This window comes from Typopeltis vanoorti, chromosome 9 (genome assembly GCF_054136105.1).
Source record: "Typopeltis vanoorti isolate ZY-2024b chromosome 9, IOZ_Tvanoo_1.0, whole genome shotgun sequence".
Taxonomy (NCBI): domain Eukaryota; kingdom Metazoa; phylum Arthropoda; class Arachnida; order Uropygi; family Thelyphonidae; genus Typopeltis; species Typopeltis vanoorti.
The window spans coordinates 21620468-21641198 of NC_143557.1; the positions used below are offsets into that span (position 1 = coordinate 21620468).

At 37.2% G+C, this 20731-nt stretch overlaps 2 protein-coding genes across 4 annotated transcripts in view; one reads left to right on the plus strand and one right to left on the minus strand.

The window, feature by feature from the left end:
* The window catches only part of LOC150102917 (UNC93-like protein MFSD11), a 424271-nt gene extending 412963 nt beyond the window's left edge, over positions 1-11308 (minus strand). Inside the window, exon 1 of one of the 3 annotated variants that reach the window (XM_090398563.1) lies at positions 11023-11308. In XM_090398563.1, the coding sequence (XP_090254689.1) occupies positions 11023-11058 (36 nt within the window). In that variant the 5' untranslated portion in view covers positions 11059-11308. Of the gene's footprint in view, positions 1-10632 lie in introns of all 3 variants that reach the window. The other 2 variants (XM_090398562.1, XM_090398564.1) reach the window with 2 other exon arrangements.
* A 75-nt stretch (positions 11309-11383) lies between these two features.
* The window catches only part of LOC150102918 (FERRY endosomal RAB5 effector complex subunit 3), a 342399-nt gene continuing 333051 nt past the window's right edge, over positions 11384-20731 (plus strand). Inside the window, exon 1 of the mRNA XM_090398559.1 lies at positions 11384-11521. The gene's annotated coding sequence lies outside the window, so the exon portion shown is untranslated. The remainder of the gene's footprint in view (positions 11522-20731) is intronic.

Here is a 20731-nt window from a genome sequence, read left to right on the forward strand (position 1 = left end):
AATGTGCAAAGGTACTGGCAATGCCTCTGACTACGCTATTTAATTAAATTCTCAGTTGTAGTAGAGTTTCAAGGTAATGGAACTGGAGGTTTCCATACAATAATAATACTCATTCATTTAACTCCTACCTCACTGATCCTCCTCACATTAGATATACAGTCTAATACCGCTTCTCTCATGCACTACTAACAACCTTCCCATGCAGATTCTTGTACCGTGACAAATGCTTCAACCTACCTCCTATGTTGGTCATAATCAATCACCTGTCCTATAGTTCCACATATACTCCTTAACTGAAAATTTCACATTTGACGAATTCCACAAAGATTGCTCTCCTCAATTGGAGGAATTGCAGCTACCTACTCTCTTGCTCATTTATCTCTCATATTCAAACCATTAATCATCCTGTTCATCTTCACTTCTAGAAAACAGGCCTTGTACATTCCCCCATCTACCACACCTTTAATAATGGAATCTCCATACATCACCATTTCAAGACATCTGTCACTTCTTTTTCTCTACTTTCCTTCAATCTATTCCTGCACACCTTTTCATTCATATCGATGAAACATCTAATCTCACTGTGCACATACTGCATCTTGCTTCTCATATTGATCAAACCTTTATATCAATGACATTGCCAGTGGATTGCAAGGGGATATTCAGTTGTTTGCAGATGATGCGAAGCTGGGAAGGATTATTAGTAATAGTGCAGATGTGGTAGCCCTGCAAGAGGATTTGAATAAGCTAGATAGATGGGCAAATGAATGGGGGTCAGTTTAATGCAGCAAAATGTAAGGTTTTGAGGTTTGGGAAACATCGATTGGATGCTGCATACTCTATGGGAGGAGTTATACTGGAGGAAGTAGGGGAGACAAGAGATCTGGGGTTGATGATTGATAGAAACCTGAAATTTAGGGGACATATTGCAAAGGTGGTGAAGGTAACACAGAGGATTGCTGCAATTATGAGAAGGATATTGACCTGCAGAGATAAGAGGGTTATCATTCCGTTGTATAAGTCTCTGATCAGACCACACTTAGACTATTGTTCTCAGATTTGGTCCCCAGGATTTGAAGGGGATAAATTAGCTGTGGAAAGGGTACAAAGACGGATGACAAAGATGGTTTTCAGGACTGTACAATTTTGGTTATGAGGATCGGCTGAGGGAATGTGAAATGCAGAGTTTGGTGGATAGAAGAAGGAGAGGTGATATGATTGAGACTTTTAAACTGTTGAGAGGTGGTTACAGGGTTGACATTGGGGAGTTCTTTCACTTGGTTGAACAGCGGGGAGTGATGACAAGAGGCCATCCCTGGAAGTTACGAAAGGAAACTGTGAGCAAGAGGATGAGGAGTGGTTTCTTTGCATGGAGGGTGGTTGAACCGTGGAATGCATTGTCTGATGGAGTGGTGAGAGCGAGAACGGTCAATGAGTTTAAGGGGTGGTATGATAGACTTTGTGTTTCTTAGGGGGGACCTCCCCTCGATGAGTCTTGACAGACTTTATGTTCTTAGGAAGGACCTCCCACGATGAGTCTTTTGACTCCATGGAGGCCTGAATAATAATAATAACTCTTGCACTCCTTTTACTCTGCACATGCTACTTGCAACTGCACTCTCCTACATGCTACTGTTAATAAAATATAAATCAACTAGGGAGAGAAGGCCAGGTAGACCTTAAAAGAGAGTGCTAGATGAAAATGAGACAGATCAATAAGGTTTGTATAAATACAGATATAGACCATATTGATCTGTTACAATGAGTAGTATAAAGTACTCATTTGTAATGCAATATAAATTGCATTACAATGATTGGAAATTGATCCTATTCACCAAATTAAATAATTTTGAATAATATATTTGGACAAGTCTCTGTTTTGACACTGGCCACTTGTCTCCTGAAGTGATGATGTGTTGTATTACAGACATCTGGATGGAGTCTAGAAGCTGACAGGTATAGAGTAGGTGATCGACAGAACATGTGAACAACAAATGCAAAATGGTGACTCCAGAATATGGAATTTATGTAGGTAATATCTTAATTTTCCATGTCCTGTTAATAGTGTAGTTAAACCTGGAGAGATACTTTCAGCTGTGGTCTGCTTTTGACAATTGGTATGAATTCCTTTATGGCTGATCCATGTTTAGATGTTTTCCATTCTTCTTCCCAGAAATTTAAACTTATTTCTTTTACGAGTGTTTTTAAGCCAATGATTGCTCCAGACAGTATATAGGAACCATTCTACCATTCCTGTTGGTCTGTTGTTGTTATCCTCTTTTGTCTGCGTTTTGTGAATTTCTTCATCTGTTGATTTGTCATGAACAGGAATAAACTTCTTTATCAAATAAAAAAAAAACTGCAGCTTCTGCTATTTCTCCTATGGTCATTAAGATTTTGAAAAAACTAAGAAGAGTTTATGTATAGAATTGGACAGTTGAGAGTGATACTATTGATGATGGACAGCATGGATTTAAGGGATACTCTGATATCAGTAATTTAAACTGTCTTTTAAAATAATGAAGTAAGTACAGTGGCCTTTTTTCTTTTTTTTTTTCAGATTTTGCAAAAGGTATTTCATAAGATGCCACATGATAACTTGATATTTAAATTAACATAATGGGTTTAGATGAAGGTCTGCATAGTCCTCTGGAAGTGCTGCCCACAGCACTAGGCCACCACAGGAAAGTCATTCTGAATTTGAATCTTGTCACCAACTACAGGAACTTTTTCTAACCCTTTCTTCAACCCGTTCCCAAGTTAATCAATTGTAGGCACAGGCAAGCAAGTGTTTTTTGTCTCTTGGAAACTTGGGTTTTTCATCCTGTAAACTCAAAAAAATTGACCATAGAACCTACACTATCTCAGACAATAATATACTGCATTAGGGTTAGAGACCGTGAGATGGCAGCACTTGTCTACCTCTCTTCACTGGATGCCATTTATAATGAGTGATAATCTTGGATCAGTTATCTCAAATTGGCTACTGGTGAAGACTGAACTGTCACCCAAGCTCCAAAAGTTAGAACAGCCTTGCCTACTCCCTATAAGGAAATAAGAAGCAGTAATAGATTTTTAGAGTTCAGATATCTGGTTAGTGGATTACATTGCAAACTAGCTTTCTGATAAATATCAGAGTTGAATATAGAAGAAGCAATATCAATGAGAAAGGACTATCAGTGAGAAGGGCAGTTCACAAAAGGAGTTCCACAAGATTCAATAATGGCAGTGTTATTACTACTGACCATTTATGTCAATGCTAATGTTGCTGGATTATACAGAGATATTCAGCTGTTTGTAGATGAAGTTTGGGAGAGTTATTAGTAATAGTGCCAATGCCGTGTCTCTTCTGGAGGATTTGAATAAGCCAGAAAGGTCTACAAATGAATAGAGAGATGACTGGGATGTGTCAGGTTTGAAAATTTGGGATCCAAAGATATGGGGCTGCATTCTTTCTTTCTCTCTCTCTCTCTCTCCATTGAAGCTATACTGAAGGAAGCAGCAAGGGATTTTGGGTGATTGTAGAAGGAGTGTTAGTTGTAAAGAGCACAAGATGCATTGCCTGAGAAGGTGATGAGAAAAGAAACAGTGAATGAGTTTAAAGGTATGATAGACTTTGTGTTTTCTAAAATAGACCTCTCAGGATGAGTCATCTTACTTCAGAGGTCTGAAAAAGTAATAAAAATAATACAAATGACTTTCGCAACAACAAACTTGTAGGGACCACACGAAATGTTTGTCATAGTGAATAGATGCCACTGGGAATATCTTCTAGAACACTACTGTAACTGTGGGGGAATTTAAGACTTTTTGTTAGTTTGTTATGGTGAGCAAATCTTTTATGATATTTGCTATAATGAGTGAATTTGTTACAATAATGTCTGCTATAGAGAGAGAGTTGAATGCAATAATAATAATGTGAACTTTAGTACTACCATAGTATCATATACCCTCCACAAGGGTACAGATCTGGAATTGATCATATATTTTGAAATACTTCCCATTTAAAATGCAAAATTAGGACACAGAACAGAAGAACTAAAAGAAGTGAGGGAATGAAGGAAAGATAAGATAGCACAGGAGCTAGGGAAGGAATGGAGCAGATAAATGTGTGATGCATCGAAATTCAATGATTCGTGGAGTGCAAAAACGAATGCTACACGAATCCTTACCTGGAGGAACAACAGAGCCTGCCCAAAATGTGACTACTGGCAATTAAATGAGGTGAAAGTGTGGATGAGGTGACTGTTATGATGAATACGAATGACCTGAGAGGTAGCATGAAGCAGGTGGTGAGAGATCTGATGATAATGCTTGAAGTTATACAGTGGAAGACTGCAAGAGGGAGAATAGTCAACATGTTACCCAAGTATGATGATGATGCAGAGTTGAGGACAGCATCCATAATGAATGGCAAAATGTGTGAAAAGAGAGGCTTGGATTATGTGAAAGCCTGCCTGGAGTGCATTTTAGGACAGAAAAGAACTGTATGCAGAGATGAACTGCATTTGAATGAGGAAGGATATATGCATCTGGAGAAAATATTGTTCCTGCACTAACTTTTCCAGAGAACAACATTTTCTCCAGATGGTGGAGAACCTGTGAGTAAGGTCACTTGAGAGAAGGAGGAACACATGGTGTAGTTCAGAGTCAAATGTCGGCTGGAAGGAATAATAATAATACAAACAGAAACAATTACAATGCATTGATATTTCTTTATACAAATGCTAGGAGTATTACGAACAAATATGAACTGACAGCACTGATAGCTTCTGCCTGCCCAAAGATTATTGGGATCTGAAACATTGTTCATGAAAGATATGTTGACAGGAGTAGAAGTAGTGGGCTATGGCATATTTCAGCAGGAAATGACACAAATGGTTTAAAGCATAAAATGTGAATGAATGTGGGCAGGACAGGGCAGCAGGATATTCAGTGAAATGTTGATATCAACAAGGACCACATAGGCTAAGAGCAGGAGATGTTTAGGCAGTCAAGGTAAGTGCAAAAGGAGTTACCGTTATGGGTGATTTTAATACAGCAGTATAAAATGGGAAGAGGAAACAGCATGTAGTAGAAAGGGAATGGAAATTCTGGAATTCTTGAAGAACAAATGTCTTAGGCAACATGTAGTAGAAGGAACACAAGGCTCAAGAGTTTTGGATTAGGTACAAGCATCAGAGGATCTGACTGTACTGAGATAATATCCCTGTCCCAGAGTTAAAGGCGTGATCATGTAGTCTTGACTTGGAGGATGAATAGACATACAGAAGTAGTTATGAAAAAGGAATTTATGTGGAATTATAAAGCAGGTGATTATAATAATATTAGAAATCTGATTGGGGAAGTTTCATGGATGGGCAAAACACCACCTTATGTTAATAGTACCGTTCTTTAACTCTGGTGATGTTGAGTTGGGGTTTGTTTTCAGATTTGTTCCAGTAGCTGACTTTTCGCTGTTCGCCCTGGTTCCCTGGCAAAAACAACGGGTGCCTTGTTTAACTGGGCGACGGCCCAGCCAGCATGAAATTTTGCCATGTTGTACCATCATTTTTTATTTTGGTTTAACCAATAAGAATACAATTTGGTCGGCTAAATCCCAAATTGCCAGCCCATCCTCGTTCGTTCAGTATCAAAGTAGATACCCAACAGGGTGCACCACGAGAAGGTGAGGATTGGACATTAAGTCAGAAGCCCTGGTCGGTTCTCCGCATTCCTTTAAAGGCTATGTGGAGGTCTCCTCTCAGTTATACAGCTTTGATCCTTAAGCACCCCCTTTTTTGTTGTTTAGCCATTTTATTCTTTCCAATTTGGGGTTTATTTTAATTTTGGCTCTCGCCAGTAGGTGGTTACTTCCTGTTTTTACTTGATTTAGTACTATGAGTTTAAGGAGTGGTATGATAGACTTTGTGTTTCTTAGGGGGGGGGGGCTCTCCTCGATGAGTCTTGACAGACTTTATGTTCTTAGGAAGGACCTCCCACGATGAGTCTTTTGATCCATGGAGGCCTGAATAATAATAATTAATTTAATTTTTTTTTTTTTATTTCTCCATTTGGACTTCTCCATGTCCATTTTCTTTTGAGGGCTTTCTTAAAAAATGTATTCATAATATAAAGCTTGTTACTGATAGAGAATTCTGTAAGAGGCATTCCTGAGTTGCCTTGTACCATATACATATTCCTAATGTGTCTATTTGGTGAATGGGATGACCTACTTTGGCCATTACTAAGTAAAGTTTTGATTGCCATTTCTTTTTTTTTGTCTAGAGTGTGCTGCAGTGAGTCATAAAATGCTTCTATCTCTTCATCAGTGTGGGATGAGGTGGGAGCATATATTTGGATGATCCTGATTTCTAGTTTGGAGTTCATTTTAAAATTGAAAAGCATTTTTCAAAACAATGATGTCCTACTCTGTTTAAAAATAAAGACATTTAACCAGTGTATACTTCCAGTCATCACATATGGTTGTGAAACTTGGTCGCTAACAAAAGGACTGGCAAATAAACTACAACAACTCAAAGAAAAATTGAGAGGTTGATGCTAGGCATCACATTAAAAGATAAGCAAAACACCTGGATAAGAAGCGAGACTCATATCACTGACATCATTCTTCACCATAAGCAACTAATATGGAAATGGGCCGGATATCAATTCAGAAGAGAAGATAAGCGATGGACCATCATACTAATGAACCGGATTCCAAAAGGGAAACGAAGCCGAAGAAGTCCTAAAAGAAGGTGGAGTGATGAACTGTCAAATTTATTTAGGAAAAATTGGTCAACCATTGTGAAGAACAGAGAAGGGTGGAAAGAACTGGAGGAGGCCTTCGTCGTTCAGCAGTGGACAGAAAATGGCTGAAAAGAAGATCCTCTGCAGTGATTATCTTTCTACCATTTTCACCTATCAATATTCCATAATCATTCTTTCTATATTACATAATTAAAATCCCATAATGATCATCCTTTTCTTATAGGCTAATTTACTATATATTTCCTTTTCACTGCCCTCTCCTTTGCCCATTCTATAGTAGCATTCAACTAAGTATTTCATGCTATCCACCTCTACCTCACCAATGGTATTTAGTGAGGTAGAGGTGGATAGAGGTAGAAAACCAATGCCACTATTTCTCCCTTGCATCTCTGCTTTCATCATCACCATCACGAACCATGGGCTCACTGCCTGTTGATGTCTGATGCCTGTTTCACTATCTTCTTCCACCTTTCTTTGTCCAGTGCACAGTGTCGCAGTTTTTGTACACCCATTCCACACCAGTCTTTTATATCATCTATCCATTCTCTGTATGGGCTACCTCTTCTGTTTAAACCATCCAAAATACCAAACATAAATGTCTTTATCTTCCAGTCCTCACTCATTCTACAGATGTGTCCAAATAATTGCAGCTTCCGTTTTATAATCTTCTGCATTAGATTCTGTTTTGGTTGTATCTTCTGATAGAGCTCTTCACTGGTGATTTTCTGTATCCATCATACTCTTAGAATCTTCCTGTAACAAGTTCTTTCAAATGCCAAAATTCTTTTTCTTGATTCCTTATTTATCCTACGTTTCAGATACGTATAGTACACCGCTGAAGATGCATGTTTCCAATACTCTTAGTTTTGTTTGCAGACTGATCACTTTACTTTTCCAGATGTTATCCTTGGCCTTCAGATTTGTTCTTCCCTTTGCAATCCTGATCTTTATTTCTTTTTTACAGTCCAAGTCATATGTCAGTTTACTTCCCAAATATGTGAAGTGTTCTACATTTTCTATATCAGTTCCATCCACTTGTATCTTTTGTTTTATGTTCTCACCAAATACCATTGTCTTTGTGTTTTCAAAGTTCATAACAAGTCCAAATCTCTTCCCTTCCTCATTTAACAGTTTCAGTGTTTTTTGTAGTTCTCTTTCGTCTTCTTCAATAATAACAATGTCATCTACAAATCTCAGATTGTTAATTCTCATACAGATATTCCTTTGGCATCTTCTTTTATTTTATCCATTGCTCTTTCTAAATGTGCGATGAAAATGCTTGGTGATATTGGGTCTCCCTGTCTAGTACCGCTGCTTGTTTTAAAACATTTCCCCAAATCATCACCTATTCTAACTGCTGCAACTGCATTCTGATAAACATCTTTTAATATAGTTATTAGTTTTTTTATCAATTCCATAGGATTCCAGAACTGTTAATTTAACTTTCTGGTCAATACTGTCAAATGCTTTCTGAAAATCAACAAAGCAAGTATATATGTTTTTGTTTTTTCTCCTAGCTTTCTCTGCTATTAACCTCATTGTCAAAATCTGTTGAATTGTAGTTCTATCCTTCCTAAATCCTGCTTGCTTGTCTGCAAGGTATGCTTCCAATTGTGTTCTCAATCTTTCTGTCAATATGATCATCTTCACTTTACCAAGGTGACTTATCAAGGCAACTGTTCTATAATTTTTACATTCTAGCTTATTTCCTTTCTTGTATAATGTTACTAATATTGATTTCACCCACTCCTCTGACATTTTCCCTTCTTTCCATACCATATTACATAGTTGGTGCATTTCTGTAACCATACTTTCACCACCATATTTAATCATTTCTCCAATGTTATCGTTACCAGGACTCTTGTTGTGTTTTAGCCGTCCTATTGCTTTCTCTACCTCTCCTCTTAAAATGTCCATATCATACTCATTACCTGGTGGTGATATCTGCTTCAATTCTTCAGTCAGTTTCCCAACGCTATCTGAATCTAGTTTTTCTTCATATAACTCACTACAGTATCTTGTTCAATGCTGTACAATTTTTTCTTTATTCATCAATACTTTGCCTTTTTCATCTTTAATTGTGGTCTGTTTCGGTTGCCACTTTCTATTAATGGTTCTGATCATTTTGTATACCTCCCTTGTTTTATGCTCTCCATAGTACTGTTCTATATTGTTGCATTGGGCTTCTAACCATTTCATCTTATCCATTCTGACTGCTTTTTTCATCTCATTACACTTTCTTCTATATTGCTCTTCTATGTTCTGATGTATCCCTTCATTCTGCTTTGCACAGGCTCAATTCTTTTGCTACTACCAACAGAACTGCCCATTCTATTCTAGCCTTCCCCCCTTTTTTTTTTCTTGTCTTTCTGAAAAACATCATATACTTCCTGTTCTATTCCTGTCATCCTCAGCAAACTATGTCTCACTTATTCCAACAATTTTTGGACAAGTGTAATCAATCGGTGAAACAAGTGCACTCCCCTCATTTCTGATACCCCTTACTCCTGACATTCATAAACAAACACAGCAGTCACTTCTGGGTCAATAGAAAGTCCTACTGATACTTCTCAGATATAATTCATTATTCTGCTCTTGGTCACTTCTCGCTACCACCATCATACCATAATTTTCTCCAGATTCAAATACTTCCCTTGTATCCCAGGCCATTTCATTCCTTGGTTATCTACTTTCAAGCATCCATCTTTGATTCCTCTCATTTCGCTTTCTGTCATGCATGGAGTTCTCTCATTCTTCTCACTCACATTCCTCATCACTCCCTTTACAAGCACCTCTTTAATCTCTCTCTCTCCTACTCTTCTTGTCACCTCCTCCTCACTGCTGTCATTACTCTCTTCCAGCAAGAGGCTCTCCATTTGATTCAAACCAAAATCATTTAAATGCAGTCATCATCACTCATAAGTCCACGCGGTTAGCCTAGTGGCTTTGCGCTTTGCAACCATATCCCTGGGGAAGGAGCGTCCTGGGTTTGATTCCCATCGCCAATGTGAGGAGCTTAAGGATCTTTGTCAGCCATAGCCAAGTTAGCCGGTCTTGGGCGTGGACAGCAGGGTTTTTCTCCCCAGTTTATCTGGGGTTTTTCATCCCGCAAGAAGGCAAACCGTCCCCGTGAACACACACGGATCTACAGCCATAAATGCTTAACCTCACATGAGGAGAGCTGAACTCGCTCCAATAGGGACAGGGAAGAAAAGGGAGGAAACTACATATGAATAAATAAATAAATCACTCATATAGAATTCTATCCGTCCCACAAACTCATTCTACAGATTCATAAACTGAACTGCTTTCTCTTCATACAGCCATGATAATACTGTTTTTTTCAAAATCACTGCTCATTCTCTCAACTCATTACTATCATGCATGGGCAATCTTTGTGACAATGCTATTATATCTCACTCTTCCAAATAACCTCTTGACATCTATTCTTACAAAACCTTGTTTCCCATAAAATAATCTGTTCCTACTATAAGTGCCAACTTGCTTGCTTACTCCTCGTATATCGAAAAGCCTCAATCACTCTGCTCATTATCCTTCCTGGAAAACAAATCTTGCATGCTCTCTCATTCAAAATAGGTTATGTTATAATAGCAGGCTGGTCTGACATCACTATATGAGCTAACAGAAAGTATAATAATGTTCAAATGGAACCATTGTCTGTATACGTAGTGAAAGAATTAAATTATCATTAAAACTATGTGTCTGCAGTGAGTATGTATGTATATATATATAAATATATATATATACATATGTATGTACAGTTATACACACAGGCGTAAAGGTGTGGGTCCGTGATATTAACATTACAGTACAGTTACTTCGGTGTTTTTAAGTGCACAAGGGAATTAAGAGTTTTCTTACCTGTATCATACCACATGTTTGGAAGGATGTAAAAATGAACATAAACGCAAATCCCAAAAGGATAACATTCAGAAATGCTTTATCCATGATTTTATGTTGTTATTAAGCTAAAAATACGAAACAATTGACTTAATTCTTAACAAGTCAATTATATAACTCTTAGAACTGTACCGAGTACACAGTAAATCTTAAAACGGCACAACTATACAAAATTATCGCTTTGTACTAGTTTACAAGCGTCAAACCTGTTATTCTTATTAAGCAAACAGAGCACAATCACATGCGGAAGTCAAGTTTCATATTCACCTATGACAGTTAATACATGGCAGAAATATCTTTTTATCTTTTTTTTAATTCCTCTTTTTTATTAATACTTATCAGGTATAAGACCTTAATAATAATTGTTCCCATTCTCAACAACGTCATAAAGTTTTTCAAGTCACATGCTGCTGGCAATCTAGCAAACACGCTTCATTTGCAAATATCAGACAATTATCATATGATCCTTCCTTGTGAAATGCTTTCGTCGAAACGCCCCACAGATTACCGAAACAAAATTTTGTATTATCTAATCTCGTTAAAGACAGAGATAATGTAGATTTTATATCTCGTAAAATTGGAACACTATGCAATGCTAGTAACACAAGAATTAAAACACTACACAATACTGGCAAGAGAACAAAATGTTAGAAACAAGACGATACGCTACACGCAGGTAGTGTCATTCTTATTCGATGAGTTGGAAACTCGTAAACTGTTCGAAATTGTGGATTGAATGGGCGTAGTGATATGTACTGATATACTTATCTTATTAAATTAGAGTTGATTTATGAATAATGTGAACAATTTTTGTCTGAAAAGCGGATCACTGATACACTCCCTTCTTGACGTAAGATATTTTTCATACTTTGAAATAATATTATTATTGTCGTTGGTAATCGCGATGGAAAGTAGAAAATGGTAGTTATCCGTAGCGGGAGAATTAAATGGTAAAGGTGACGGTGGTGTGTGTGAGTGTATATGTGAGGATGCCCTCCCGCGTCAAGTCTTTAGACTGCTTGGAGGTGTCATCTAATAATAATAATAATAATAAATCAGCTCAGCTCAGCTAAGGCCTTTTATTACTGTAAAGAGAGTAAGCGAGGCCATATTAGCCTTATCTAACTTTGGAAACTAAGGGTAGGCAGTATGGTGACTACCCAGCAAAAATATTTCTTACTAACTTATGCGGAAAAAAGGTACTAGATCTGAAAAAAAAAGTACTAAATTTTCATTTGCTTTCGTTTCACTCAATTTAAGACATTTTACGATATTACTATCTTATCATAGATGAACTCAATGTAAAACCGCTAAATTAACACATGTACAACAAATATGAAAAGAAAAAAAGTCAAAACTCACTTCACTGTAGTCATATATGAGTCCAAGAGCTGCAGTTGTCAATCATCATAATAGAAGTCCCAATTGTAACTCTAGCACTTCACATGTGTATCAATTTACCATAAAATTTTTAGTCTCATTTTAGTGTTTTAAAATAATGCAACATTAAATCTTCAGTTATTTATTACGCGATTTACATATATACACGGGTTCACACCAGCAAGAAAAACACTGGAAGTATTTATTCCTTATTTTTATCAGATTTTGCTAAATTAATTAACTCTTCAGAAATAGTAAAATATGTAGCTGATGGTTTCAATTTTTCTTTTGTCAAAAAGGAGTCCATTCATCAAAGGAGGTTTTTTTTTTTTGAGATTTTATTCCGTGAATCTACAGCCAAAGCATTTTTTATAAGATAGTTACATTTAGTGTGTCCACACTGTATTTTCTTAGCAATGTCACTATCAGGAGCAATTGTTTTCAATAGAGGTGGAAGAGTATCCATAAGCCACAAAAGCAGATTATATTCGTCATCCAGGGCCGTTCCTTTGGTTTGTACCTCCTGAGTGCAAAATTTTTGTGCCCCCCCCTTTCTATTAAAAATTAAAGGATCCCGAAGTACAAAAAAACGTTACGAATCATTTTTATTATACTGCACATTAAGAGGAATGTATATTAAAATAAAGAAAAAACACAAATAGTAAAGAAACCTTATTTTTATATAATAAACAAACATACTCCTATAATGTAACATGGAACACGACAAGAAAAAGACAAGCATACAGACAAATCGGCCCTTCAGAACACACGCAATTTACAGACATAAAATACTAGTTATCGTGGTGGTGAAGGTGGGCGGTAGATGACGTTGATCGAGATGATTCGCAGTAGTGGTTAAGACAGTTGTAGGTGTCCTCCCGCGATGAGTCTTCGGACTCCTTGGAGGTATCAGGAATAATAATAATAAAAGAAGAAGAGACTCACAGTCCGCAATTTTCCAATCTGTGGGAAAGTACTGGAATCTTAAAATGGAATTCGTAATATTAACTAGATGAATTATGGCTTTCCGTGGGAGTAGCTTTATTATTCTATTAGTAATGCCGTCAGAGCCGGGGGCCTTTTTATTCTTCAGATGGGAAATGATATTTATTACTTAAATTAAGGGGATATTGAATCCCACATAGTTTTAAAACCGAATAAGAAACTCAAAGATTGGAATCAGAGAGTTTCTTGCCGAATATAGTAAATAGTAAACTATAAAGTATCGGCGGACACTAGCGTTAGCCAATGCAAGTGATCCTAGTACATAGTACATTACTGGGCAACTCGTTGCAAAGGTGGAGGAAGAAGTTCAGATTGCTATTCTTAGGTATTTTCCATAATGTAAAAACATAAAAACACATTTCTTAGGAAATGTATGCTGTTATTACATTATGGAGGGAGGTCACTACCCAGACCGGTTTCAGCCTTTTTTGAGGCTTCATCAGTGAGCAGCTAGACCTAATACCATAGTGTGTAGCGAAAAGAACTTATGTACTTTGCGAACGAGTTTTCCAAACAGGTGCAACCATTAAGTTACTAAAGTATAAAGAGCTAATAAGCTTCATTTCGGCAATGAAAACATTACTTAAATTAAGGGGATATTGAATCCCACATAGTTTTAAAACCGAATAAGAAACTCAAAGATTGGAATCAGAGAGTTTCTTGCCGAATATAGTAAATAGTAAACTATAAAGTATCGGCGGACACTAGCGTTAGCCAATGCAAGTGATCCTAGTACATAGATCCTAGTATATAAGCGCCTCCGTAGCGCAATTGGAAGAACGACGGTACATTGCGCCCTTCGATTGGAATAGGCCTAAGTTAGATTCTCGTCGCGACGGGAGGAATCTTTATCTGGGCGATTTCAATCGATGGTGAGTTAGCCGATCTCATACGGAGGTAGCAGGGTTTTTTCTCCCGGAAACTCGGGTTTTTCATCCCGCATACATACAAATCGGCCCTTCAGAACACACGCAATTTACAGACAAAAATTACTAGTTGTGGTGGTGTTGGAGGTGGGCAGTAGATGGCGTTGATTCGTAGTAGAGGTAAGGTGTAGAGATAGTTGAAGATGTCCTCCCGCGATGAGTCTTCGGACTCCTTGGAGGTATCAGGAATAATAATAATAATAATAATAGTACATTACTGGGCAACTCCCTATAAAGTGTCCGCCGATACTTTATAGTTTACTATTTACTATATTCGGCAAGAAACTCTCTGATTCCAATCTTTGAGTTTCTTATTCGGTTTTAAAACTATGTGGGATTCAATATCCCCTTAATTTAAGTAATGTTTTCATTGCCGAAATGAAGCTTATTAGCTCTTTATACTTTAGTAACTTAATGGTTGCACCTGTTTGGAAAACTCGTTCGCAAAGTACATAAGTTCTTTTCGCTATACACTATGGTATTAGGTCTAGCTGCTCACTGATGAAGCCTCAAAAAAGGCTGAAACCGGTCTGGGTAGTGACCTCCCTCCATAATGTAATAACAGCATACATTTCCTAAGAAATGTGTTTTTATGTTTTTACATTATGGAAAATACCTAAGAATAGCGATCTGAACTTCTTCCTCCACCTTTGCAACGAGTTGCCCAGTAATGTACTATGTACTAGGATCACTTGCATTGGCTAACGCTAGTGTCCGCCGATTCTTTATTTATAGTTTACTATTTACTATATTCGGCAAGAAACTCTCTGATTCCAATCTTTGAGTTTCTTATTCGGTTTTAAAACTATGTGGGATTCAATATCCCCTTAATTTAAGTAATGTTTTCATTGCCGAAATGAAGCTTATTAGCTCTTTATACTTTAGTGATATTTATTATTTCTGTTGGTGATGTGGGGGTGATGGTTTCTGGTTTCTGAATCATCCTTAGGCTGACTTAGTGCATTTCTAACTTTACGATGAACTTTGTAAATAAGATTGACATTTAAATTTGCATAAGATGGGCTGCATTGATTTTCCAGATTGTCAATTAGGGCTTCTACTTTTTCTTCATCTGTGTGTGCAATTCCAAGATTGGTCTTTAAAGGGGGAAGTGGTTGTCTTTTGGTACGAAGAGATTTTACAAAATTCCACATGAAGTTATCTTCTGGGTTGATTTCTTTGAGTTTGGTTTCCCATTTTGAGTTCCTGTGGATCTGGAGGGCTTCTCGAACCTGTCTGTTCAAAGTGTTTAAGGTTGCTTTGTCATGCGGGGCTCTACTATTGTGATATCGCTTTCTGGCCTTATTTTTGGCCCTGATCAGGTCCATTATCTCTTCTGGGATCCAGTTAGAAGCGTGGAAGACAGTGGTTTGAGTGACTGATGCTATTGCTGAGTTGATTTGCCTAGTTAAATTGTTTACAACTTGATCTATTTCTTCTTTTTTTACGAATGACAGGGGGCGGACCGATGTGGACTGGGAGAACCTTAGAGAGCTTGTCCCATGGTATGAAAGAATGATGGGGAGAGAGCTGATCTTGAAGTCCTAACCTGAGTAGGATGGGATTATGATCTGAGTTAAGCTCTTCTACTGTCTCCAGCTGGTATTGATATTTGATGTTTCTTAGGATAACTATGTCTAATACATCAGAACTTCCTGATGGGCTGTAGTGAGTGGGCTCAATGGGTCCAGCTACTATTGATGAGTTGAGTAACGTATAGTTGAATAAGGTACGGCCTTTGGAGTTAATTGACGAATGACCATCAAACAATCCAAAACTAAGAGGCTATATTTTATACAGGACAGACAGACTTAACTCTAGTGGTGGAGGCACAGCTATTTTTATCAAAAATTATTTAAGCCATAACGCACTGACTAACCCCCAAACTCTAAACCTTGAGGTGACGGGTGCGGAGGTGCACGCTAATAACGCAAGCAAACTCAAAATATACGCAGCGTACAACCCTCCCAGTATTCCACTATTAACAGCAGACTTAGACTCCATCCTCGGCTCCACGAATTCCATAATTATAGCAGGAGACCTAAACTCCAAACACTCGGCCTGGTTCAGTTCGTCAATCAACTCCAAAGGCTGTACCTTATTCAACTATACGTTAATAAAATTAATAAAAACACTGGACTTCTTATAACGCGCGAGGTGTGTTTGAACAGCAAAGAATATATTTTCATTGGCTAATGCCAGTCGGATTGCATGAGTACGGGATCGTGGGGGAGAGAGAAGACTAGCGAACAGTGAGAAGAGAAGGAAAAAAAGAGAAATCATACTCCTGTATCATTGAATGTGACATATGGGGAGCTGGGAGAAGAGAAGAGAAGAGAAAAATATTCAACTCATATGTCTAACTCTCATGTTGTTGTTGTTGTTGTTGTTGTTCATAAGGGAAAAAGTACTAGATCTGTTGATGAACGTCCTAGAGCACTAAAAATTTATAAAACGTACTAGATCTGGTAAGAAAGTACTAGATGTGGTCACCCTGGTAGGCAGTTCAATCTCCACCAGTAGCCAATCAGAGAGAGCTAGCCCAAGACTATCACTAATTATACATGGACTGCAGTAAAGAGTGGCGGCTGAGAAGTGCCGCCATCTCGTAGACAATAAAACCCTATAGTTTATTGTCTGAAAATAGTGTAGGTTCTGCGATCGATTTCCCTTAGGGGATGCAGCAGAGGAGTGACGAACCGGCTACATTAATTCGTCAAAACCACCTCATGAGGGGACTCGACCTATCCTAAGGGACTGATGGGAAGGATAGGATAAAATAACGACATATGCATTTGTTTTTATTTCATTTCTAATTTTATTTCCTTAATCCATGAGGCATTTTTATTATGTAAATGGAAATTTGCAGAATGACTTCCAATATAAATGTTTGCATTTGTATTCTGTGTGAAGATTGAAAGAAGTGATATTGGTTCGGTTGATATTAAATATTTTTTACATATTATTTGATTTTTGCCTCATAAAAAAACAAATCCGCTAACTTCTGCAGTAGGCGAGTCCATTTTTAGCCCTATCTAACGTTTCAAGACTGAAAGGTTGTCTTGAGAGAGATAGCTGGCCAACACCATTACTTGTTGTACTTGTCATCCGGTGAATACTAACTGTTGACAAGTGCCGCCATCTTGAGGTTACTAGTCCTAACATTACATTTATTATCTAATCTAGTGTGGATTCTAGGATCGCATTTTTTGAGTTTACGGACGAAAATCAAGATTTCCTAGAAAAAAAAATCAAAAAAGGATTAGTAAAAAGTTATCCTAGTCGGCGAATAGAATAGAACTGAAGTCACCCTTCTTTCGGAGCTATAGCTCTGTGGAGACACACAACTTCCACTATATTTTATTTTCTCAAAAGCATCCATGTACATTCGGACGAACTATTTACATATATACAATAAGTACATAGCATGCTTATTTCACTTAACATTATTTTTGACATTTCATTTTAATTTACAATGTGATAACATGCCCACTGTCTGTTTCCACCTAGAGTCCTGAACAATCTTTTGAGTAGTTATTTTGCCATTTAGCATAAGCTACACCTTGAAATAAGTCTATATTTTTACTTATCTGAAGAGATAAGTTGCTATTTATATATACACAAACTTTTTCATATATATACACAAATATATGTATATATATTCTGCCAAATATATATACATATATTTGGCAGAATTTCATAATATACATTTTGTTACAGTTTTATATCAGTAATTTATCTTAAAGATTAAATTACTGTTTTCGTATGTACAAATAAATATACATGTAATTTTCAATATATCATATGTTACATATTAAATTATAGCTAGATTTTTAAGATATCCTAAGTGAGAATTACTGTTAACATATATACATTTTTCTCTTCCTTATATACAGATAGATACATTTTTCTCAATATATCATACGATACATACTTCCTCTTATACAAATAGATATGCATTACTACACAATAATTCTACACCTATATATGCATATGTACATTATATGTTTAGTTTTCAGTTTTCTATTACGTGATTTTTTGCCTTTCAGTGTGAGTTGTATTGGACTTGTTTGCATTTAAAAATTTTTTTTTTTATTTTTATGGTGGGTCTTTTATTTCCATGATTTGAATGTTTTCTTCATATTCTTAAGAGATAAGGCCTATCTTCCATCATTAGCGTTTTGTTATCTTTTTTTTTTCTGTTTATTGCGTCTATTTAGTTATTTGTTGAGTTTTTTGAGTATATCTGGCCCTGTTTCTCTTTCATAAATTCTGTCACTTCTGCATGTCCAGATGGAATACATTGTTGTTATAATTACAATTGCTTCGGTTATTGTTATATTTCAGTCCTTTAGCCTGAATTGTGTGTGTTCTGTGACTGGTTCTTTGTGTTTTATGAATTTCTGAACAGTGTTCCATATTGGAGAGGTATGGGGGCAGTATAACATTATGTGGTATAGTGTTTCTGGTTCAGGGCAGAAGTAGCATTTGGCTGGGCATTGAAGTGGCATAAGTTACACCTTATTACTTTTGTATGTGCACCGTATTATGGTGGGTAGGCAAGCGTGGTGAACTTTATAGTAAAATGTTTTCAATTTCGAGTTTATAGGTAATCTAAATGTCTTTTTGAGTACAATGGATAATTTCAATTTACCCATTTCAATCTCTCGGTGTTGTGGTGGTGTTACTACTACTCGCGTGAGAGTGATATGAGCTATTTGTGGTATCATGTTGAGGAACTCTTTTATTGCCATACGGTTATTAATGAAGTTGTATCCTTCCGCAATTTCATGAAACATTTTTGGTATTTTTCCATTCGATTGTGGTAGGGAACAAATTATTTGGTGGGGCATTGGGCATTATTCATTGCAGGTAGTGTATGATATATGTACTCCATGCTTTATGCTCAGAGCAGTGGGGGCTTTTACATAAGCACTCCGACACTGCATCACAGTAGTATGGGGGTCTCTTTAAACCAGATCAAGATCAAGATAAGATAAGATAAGAAATCGTGACGTCATTGGCTGATAAGATCTGTGACGTTTTTGTGTGTGATGCGGTGCGTGATGTCATGAGTTTGGAATGATTGGAATTTCCCTGGGACAAATGTGTTATTGATGTCAGGTCTTGTGTTTTGGTTCGCGTATGGAATTGTGGTTGATATTAGAGATAAGGATTCGTGACATCGTGTCTGGAATATTTGCAATTTTTACTGGGGAACATATGTGGTAGTGACCTCACGTGGGGTGTGTGGTTTGTCTATGGAATTGGGAGTGATGTTTAGAGATAAGATCGAGTATGTAATCCTTGGAATTTCCCAAGGTCACAACTATCCATCATTGACGTCATGCAGTGTAAGGTTCTCTATAAGTGGCAGCAAGACTTTTCCAATAAGGGTGTGATATTTCTATCCTCTTAACGACTATGGGAATTTAGCTAGAGTCGAGAGAGGGAGGCAGCATTTAGACATTTTCTAAATAATTAATCACAGCCTATCATTACTGTCCCCCCCTCAAACACACACACCAACACACACACCCGCGCGCGCGCGCGTTTTTATTGTCAATAGATGAGTATCGGAAATTATAGTTTCAAGTCTCGAGATGGGGACAGGCTTTAGATATTTTCTGAATAATTAATATAGACTATCATTGCTGTCTCCCTCACACACGCACACACACACACACACACACATACGTTTTTCTTGTCAATAGATGAGTATGGGAATTCTTAGTTCAGAGTCAAGTAGCTCAATGGATGTGGCGTTCGCACAACAAGGCGTTTGGCCGCATGAAGGAAGACTTGGTTTCGAGTCTAGTTGGCGACTAGAGGAGATTTTTCTTAGCCTTTCTTCGACCGGTTCCCGAGTTAGTCGATCTGTGGCACGGGCAAGCGGGTTTTTTCTCCCGTAAACTCAAGAAAATCGACCGTAGAACCCACATCATTTCAGACATTAAATACGAGTGTTAGGGTAAGGGACCACGAGATGGCGGCAGCTGCAGAGCCGTCTCTCTTCACTGTGCCGCTTAATTAGTGATAGCCTTGGGCCAGCTATCTCTGATTGCTACCAGTCGAGATTGAACTGCATACTCAGTCTCCAAAAAGTTAGATAGGGCTAAAAACGTCCTCGCCTCCTCCCTATATACGGGAATAAATAGGCCTTAGCTGATTTTTTTTTTCAATGAGTCAAGAGATGGCGGCAGCATTTAGACATTTTCTAATTAATTAATTATAGACTATAATGGCTGTCCCCTCGAATACACAATATTTCTCCTACATATACATAACACATCCGAATATTTTGATTGTCTAATATTTTAATATCTTAAACTTCATTACTTTTTCTAATTATTGTTATCTTTATTACAAAAGTTTTTGGAATTTTTAGTTTAGAGGCAAGAGCCTTTAGAGATAAAAATGAGTTCTTTTGGAATGAAAAACCAAATAGCGTTTATAAAAAAAATAATAAACGGAGATTTAAATTGATTTCAAGAACTTTTGTATGTATTCTAGAAAATTTCTACTGACAATTTAGATTAACTTTCATTCTCTCCAGAATGGCTCTTCTGAATGCAAATAGATATTCCAAAATAGTTGAATTATAACCATGTATTCACAGTACAACACACACACACACACACACACACACACACACACACACACACACACACACACACACACACACACACACACACACACACACACACACACACACACACACACACACACACACACGCACACAAAGGTTG